At 41.3% G+C, this 7180-nt stretch overlaps 1 protein-coding gene across 1 annotated transcript; it reads left to right on the forward strand.

Annotated features, from left to right (window-relative positions):
* Positions 1-1560: 1560 nt before the first annotated feature.
* Positions 1561-6847, forward strand: MRPL34 (mitochondrial ribosomal protein L34). The gene is made up of 2 exons (XM_030218907.1): positions 1561-1667; positions 6360-6847. Exons 1-2 carry the CDS (start codon positions 1609-1611, stop codon positions 6673-6675), a joined length of 375 nt encoding a protein of 124 aa, XP_030074767.1. The 5' UTR covers positions 1561-1608; the 3' UTR covers positions 6676-6847.
* Positions 6848-7180: the final 333 nt, after the last annotated feature.

Raw genomic sequence — 7180 nt, forward strand, 5'->3', positions numbered from 1 at the left:
CTTCTCCAATTAAGAACCAGTGGTGTCCAATTAAGAACCCAAGAGGTGTGTCACCAAAAATTTGGTGTAGATGGCAAGCCCGTGTTTCCTTTACAATCATCAGTGTCTGCAAACTGGGAAGACCAGAAATCTTCAGAGTCGGGTTCTTGAAATTCCTGTAACTGGTCCCTATTTCTGCTTCCCCACAACCCCCAATAACAACTGCTGCTTCCAGCCCCCCCAAAATATTGCCCATATTCTAAGAAATATAATACTGCCTTCTGTCCATTGTCTCATCCTCGCATTTGAGATTCTGGAACTTCTACCTTCCTCTGGGATTCTGTGTGTGGAATGGGGAGCATTTTTGAGAATGTTACAATGCAGGATCTGGATTCAAACCTTCTACCTAAAATCCCAAATTTGACTTGCAGAGCCTCCCTCCTATATCTTCCTATGTCATTGATACCCATATAGATGAGATGAGGACTGTATCTGAATAAAAAAAAAACATAGGACAAGCACAAATGATCTCTGAGGGAGAGGAAGGAATTGTAGAGCAGAGCAGTTGGTGAAAATGGGGAGATTGGATAAACCATGCGGTCTCTCGTTCCTTTTCTTTTGTGCTTGTGTTTGCTTTGTTTCTGGTCTTCGAATGGCCAAGTGACAGTTGCCTTCCTTTTACCCTGTCCAAGGCTGTGTGCTTCCCAACTACTGTAGTCTACCTTGCAAATTGTGAGGTTGTGTTTATTTTGTCAAGTTACTAAGTTTAAGATGCACTCAGTATATTTCATATTAGGGACATTTATAAACTTTGAACCAAAACTTCTTTCTGGATAACAGTGGGATACAAGAATGCATGCATGCATGCATGCATGCATAAATAAATAAATAAATAAAACCTAAATAATGAGACAAATATAAATTTGCAGAGAATTAAACAAATATACATTAGCAGAGAATTAAACACTATTAAAAAAAAAGTCATCAAGTATGCCTAGAGAACATAAATCACACAAAAAAGCTGCATTTCAGTTTACTACAGGAATGTGCTTTTGGAGATAAATATACATTATTTTTCTGAATACTTTGCAATATATTAATTGCAATACTTAAGTGTTACTGTTTTCAGATGAATAGAATCCTCAGTGACTATTTGGAATGTGTCTTTAAAGCAAGTACCACCAACGGACATCTTACTGTATTAAAACAGGCAATGCTATGGAAACCGGGCCACAAATTATTTTTGGAAGAACACAAATAATACAAATAATACCTTTGATAATCTAATTGCGAGTAATGTACAAATAGCCGCCGCCTCTTACTGAATGGGGGGGGGGGGACCTTAATCTCACCAATTTATTTTGTCATCGGTGAAATTATAAATGGCCCTCGGCGGATTATGTTATGATACAAAACAATGATTAAAGCAATGAACACAGCATATAATACTGACACATTATCATTATCACCGCTCTGCAACTGCCCCACGTGAGCTAGACGTACAGCCTTCCAGGCCGCCTACACTACGAGTCCCGTGAGCATTAGCGGCAGCATTAGGACGAGGCGACGGAGGCAGCCAAGAAGAGCGCGGTGCGTGCGTCCCGACCTGCTGTGCGTGTGTGCGTAAATATGGCGGTGGCGTGGAACCTGGTTCGCCTGTCCAGGGCTGCAGTACCGGGAAGCTATAGGTAAGGCTCCGGTACCTAAGTGGGGGAGGAGGAAAAGGTGGCGGTGTGCGGAGCCCGGAGCAGTTCCTTTAAGTTGTGTTTATTTCGGTGTCTTGGAGTGATTTAGTCTTTATACTTAATACAATGACTCCTGGGAAATCGGAACATGGAAATTGTGGATTAGTGAATTGTCACCACAAAAAATAAAAAAATCTTTTGATAGACCCCATAAAAGTATCTGGGCCTTTATGTGATTTCTTTTTTTAATAATTTACGGGGCCGTTTTGTTGTGTGTAATTATTTTCTTCGTGCCTGTATTTGGCAGCTGCTAATACTTGTTCCTGTTGCCCTTTTAGATATTAGATGCTTTTCAACCCAATGCAAATGAAACAGTAGGAATTTCCCTGAGCTCAGAGAGCATATAGTACAGCAGCTAGAGTTACTGTGATAATGCATGTTACCATACCACAGACACTTGTTAGAAACATGACGGCAGATAAGTGCCAAATGACCCATCCAGTCAGCAGTCTTCATCATTCACTATCACCTTTCCCTAAGAGACCCCACCTGCCTGTCCCACTTTGCTTTGTTCTGTTTGTTTCTTTCCTATGTGAACATTGTAGTTCCTTTTATGTGTTGTGTTTTATTGTTTTTTTATTATTGTACACCGCTGTGATCTTTCTGTGGTAGAAAGCCTAGCGGTATAGCAAATTTAATAAACTACCTGTAACTGCTGTATATTAAAGTGGATTTTAGAAAGGACATGTAAACTGGAGTTGATATGTCTAGGTTGAGATATTTGAAGTTCCACTAGTATTTGAGAACAGGATCTGCTGATGCAGAGTCTGTTCTGAAATACATTGAGAAATGGGTGTTTATGAGCTGGTTATATGTGGTGAGGGCATCCATTTTATAACAATAAAAGTTTACAAAATCAAAGGGATTAATATTGCCATTTTAGAAGCATATACATGTATTTTTCTTAAAGCTGTCAAAAAGTGCAATATCCCTTTCAAGTTTCACTTTCAGGGGGTAACATACTGTGGCTGCTGTGTTAGTCAATTTTAAAGGTAATAAATAGGCAATCCCACAAAGATGCACTCCATCTTTCAGCTCCTATTTCTTTTGCATCTTGTGCCACACCGGGGTGGGGGGGGGGGGGCGCCAACTGATAGTCTGCAGGGAGCACCAGAGACCCTAGGCACGGCCCTGCCCACATTTTCTTAAGATATAGTCCTTTTCTCCACCACCTTCACGGGAGGCTGTTCCTTGCATCCACCACCCTTTCTGTGAAAAGCATTTCCTTAGATTACTCCCGAGCCTATAACTTCTTAACTTCATCCTGTGCCCTCTCATTCCAGAGTTTGCTTCCATTTGAAAAAGGCTCACCTGATGTACATTAATGCCATGGAGATATTTAAACATCTCTATTATATCTCCTTTCTCCTACCTTTCTTCCGAAGTATACATATTGAGGTCTGTAAGTCTGTTCCCATACAGAGACCACTGACCAGTTTTGTAGCTGCCCTCTGAACCAACGCCATCCTGTTTATATCGTTTTGAAGGTGCAGTCTTCAGAATTGCCCCTGTATAAAACTCTGGTGAGACCTCATTTAGAATATTGTGTGCATCAACTTCTTTTTCCTACTGGCCATTCCTCTCCCTATGCACCCAAGCATCCTTCTGGGTTTGACTGTTGCTTTTTGTACTGTTTGACCACTTTAAGATGATCAGATGTGATCACCCTCAAGTCCCTTTCTTTTTTCTTACACAGAAATACTTTACCCCTTATACTATACTATACCACAGCCACATTGAGCCTGCAAATAGGTGGGAAAATGTGGGATATAAATAAATACCGTTCCCTTCGATTTTTGCAACCCAAGTGCATGACCCTGCATTTTTTAGCATTAAATCTTAGTTACCAAGGACCATTCTTCAAGTTTTGCTAGATCCCTTCTCTTGTTATCCACACCCTTCGGGATGTCTACCCTCTTACAAAGTTTGGTATCTTCCGCAAAGAGACAAACCTTACAAGACAGCCCTTCCACAGTATCACTTGCAAAGATGTTAAAAAGTGCTGGCCCAAGGATTGATCCCTGTATTACACCACCAATAACATCCTTTTCCTTGGAGCAAACTCCGGGCCCTGTTTACTAAGCCATGCTAGAGGTGCGCTAGCGTTTTTAGCGTGCACTAGACACACCCATAGGAGTATGTGTTTAGTGTTTATCATGCGCTAATTTTTAGGATATGCTAAAAATGTTAGTTCACCTTAGTAAACAGGGCTCTGCATTTATCACTACCCTTTGTCTCCTTCCACTTAATCAGTTTTTAACCCAGTCAGTCGCTTAGGGCCTACATACTGAGGGCACTCAGTTTTATTTATCAGTTGCCTATTCGGAACTGTGTCAAAGGCTTTGGTAAATTCTGAGTACACCACATCTAGCGCCTCTCCCAATCTAACAGTTTGGTCACCCAGTCAAAGAAATCGATCAGAGTTGTCTGACAGGACCTGCCTATAGTGAAACTATGGTGCCTCGGGTCTTGCAGTCCATTCAATTTGAGAAACCTCAGAATCCTCCGCTTTAGAAGTGTTTCCATTAGTTTACTCACCACTGAGGTCAGACTGAGAGGTCTGTAATTCCCAACCTCCTCCTTCCGCTGTTGTGCAGAGGGACCACATCCTCCCTTCTTCAGTCCTCTGGGACCACTCCAGACTCTAAGGAAGCATTGAAGAGCTCAGGCAGCAAAGCCACCAGAATTTCTCCGAGTACCTTGACTACCCTTGGATGTATCCCATCAGGTCCCATCACTTTGTCTATTTTTAGTGTAGCTAGTTCCGCATGAACACAGTCTTCTGAGAATCAATCTGGTCTAGTCTATCACACATCCATTCCAATTAGCGTTTTGTTTTCCGTGGTCTTACCTCTGGCCTTCCACCTATGAACACAGACAAGAAATAATTGTTAAACAGTTTAGCTTTATTCTTATCAGCTTCTACGTACTCCTCCCCTTCACCCTTGAGCCTCACAATGCCATTTTGGCACTTCCTCCTATCACTTACATATCTAAAATATGTCGTGCCCTAATTGGCTTTCTTTTCTTCCATTTGCATCTTTGCTTTCCTGACAGCTTTTCCAGATATTTTTGTCTGTCTTCCTCTTTCTGAGTTATCTTGTAATTTATGAAGGCTAACCTTTTTTTCCTTTACCTTTTCAGCTACTACATTAGAGAACTAGAACAGCCTTCTTTTCCTCTTACTTTTATGTACTTTTCTAACATAAAGGTTTGTCACATTTAAAATAGCTCCTTTCAGTTTTTCTCACTACTGTTCTAATGCCTTCAGCTGTTCCCATCCAACTAACTCTCTTCCTTGAGATAGTCCCCCATCTTGACAAAGTTAGTTCTTTTGAAGTCTAGAACCTTCAGGCTTGAATAATCCCTCTTCTCCTGTGTCATAGTATGGAACCACACCATTCGGTGATCACTAGATTGATTTATTTTGCATGCTTGATATACCTCATAGGGCCTCCTTTTATTAAGGCACACTAGTGTTTTTAGTGCATCCTAAATATTAGCACACTTTAAAAACGCTAGCACGCTTTAGTAAAAGACCCCCATAGGGTTCAATGTGGTTTAGAAAAACAATTTAAAAACTAAAATCTATATAGATAGAAAAGAGAAAAATGAAAAAAAGAGGAGAGGAGGAATTGAGGTATGAAAGGCACACCACAGGGTGAAGGGGGGGGGGGGGGAGAGGGGAAGAAGAAAGAAAAGGGCAGAAAATCCAAATAGCAAAGCAAATGGTAATGTTATGATTGAAGGGCAAATGCAGTTCTGAAAAGGTGAGTTTTTAATGCTAGTTTGAAGGCTGCAATAGGGATTGGTCCCGAACATGATGCAGAAGAGCTCATTCCAGAGTTTAGGGCCTAAATAGTTAAAGGCAAACTCTTTCAGGCTGAATGATGTATGTTTGAAGTGTTCTGGGTCCCCTGCAGATCTGAGCCACATGTTTTGACTTTGTCCCCCCATTTTGTTGTTTTGGAGGCAAGTGTGTGCACATGTTTCACATCTGCAGCAGGTGACTTGGCGTCCAGACCTATGCCTTTTATTTGATATTTTTATGATGTCCCCATCTTTGCCTAGGGGTCTGTAAAAATGTGTAGTTCTCCTTGCTAAGAAGGCCATTTTGCATCATTGGATAACCACGGAAGTGCCTACGTTGATTCAATGGTGTTCGGCTATGATTCTTTGTGCACTGGAATGTAGGGGGGTCAGGGACTTGTCCTCTAGAGGGGAGTCATTTTGCTTGATATGGTCCCCGTTTTGGGACTCTTTCACTTTAGTAGCTCAATTTAGGATCTTAAACTCTTAGCTTTGTTTATTTTGGTCTTTTTAGGGTCAGCAAATTATTCTGTGCTTATGGGTTGGGAGGGTTGGGGGGGTGGAGATTGAGGTTCTGTTGAAAACGGGCATTCAGCTATGTAGTTGCTCAATGTTGTATTTTTCCTTCTGGTGTTGGTTGAATGTCTTTTAATAAAGTTCTTTAAACAAACAACCAAAATAAAAAACCTATATGGTTGTGAACAAGATAACCAGGAGCTAAGAATTAAAAAGCAGCCTTTAGATTAGTTAGTGGCCTTTACAGACTTCTTTTTTTTTTTTTTTGTAAGGCTAATTACACTTTTTGTTTTTGTTTTCTCCATCGAGATTTCTCTTGATGCAGCGACTGGCACCTGAACCTTCCTTTCAGCAGAGAATGATTTCCATTTTCTCCCACACTGGACACCAGCTGCTACCTTCTTGCAAGGGTTTGGGAGAAAAGTGCATCCTCCAAGTCTCCCCCCTGCAACTTCTGCCTTGGAACCAGCAGCAGATACGAACCAAAAAGCGTGGGACGGAGTACCAGCCAAACAACAACAAACGCCTCAAGACTCATGGTTGGAAGAAGCGCATCAGCTCACGAGGTGGCATTGAAATTATCCTTAGACGAATGCTGAAAGGCAGGAAGTCTCTGACACATTGAAAGCCTCCATCCATGCTGCCTCTTCTGGAGAGGATGCCCTGAAGTCCACCACAAGAATTGTCCTCCACTGAACTGAGTGCAAAAATTTTAAATTTCTTTCTTAAATGAATATATATGTACTGATATAAAGACCTTGCCATAGATTAATAAATGTCACAAATCTTTTCTGTGATGTGCAGTTCTTGTATTCTTTTTTTTTTTTATTTGCAAAAAACTTTTATTAGCAACCCAAGATAACAAATTCAGAGTCTTAGCCTCTTGTAATATACAAAAGATGTAATATCAACATATAAACTCCCCCTTGATCTGATTTTTCCTTTTATTTCCCCCCTTCCCCCTCCCCTCACTTTATCCCCCCCCTCACTTTATCCCCCCCCCCCCTGTCATTCCCAACCTCCCCCTCCTCCCTCCCACAGTGTTCCTCATGTAGCAGCATCCTTAGTCCCTTGTCCATCCCCTCCCAAAACCCTTTCTAGGTGTAGCCATTCTTCTGCCTTTGGATTAT

The sequence above is a fragment of the Microcaecilia unicolor genome, chromosome 11, assembly GCF_901765095.1.
Source record: "Microcaecilia unicolor chromosome 11, aMicUni1.1, whole genome shotgun sequence".
Classification (NCBI taxonomy): domain Eukaryota; kingdom Metazoa; phylum Chordata; class Amphibia; order Gymnophiona; family Siphonopidae; genus Microcaecilia; species Microcaecilia unicolor.

Bases quoted from the DNA above. Each gene is read 5' to 3' on its own strand.
- MRPL34 (XM_030218907.1), top strand. From the start codon at position 1,609: ATGGCGGTGGCGTGGAACCTGGTTCGCCTGTCCAGGGCTGCAGTACCG. The intron at 1,668-6,359 runs GTAAGGCTCCGG...TTCTCCATCGAG, and splicing joins GCAGTACCGGGAAGCTATAG to ATTTCTCTTGATGCAGCGAC.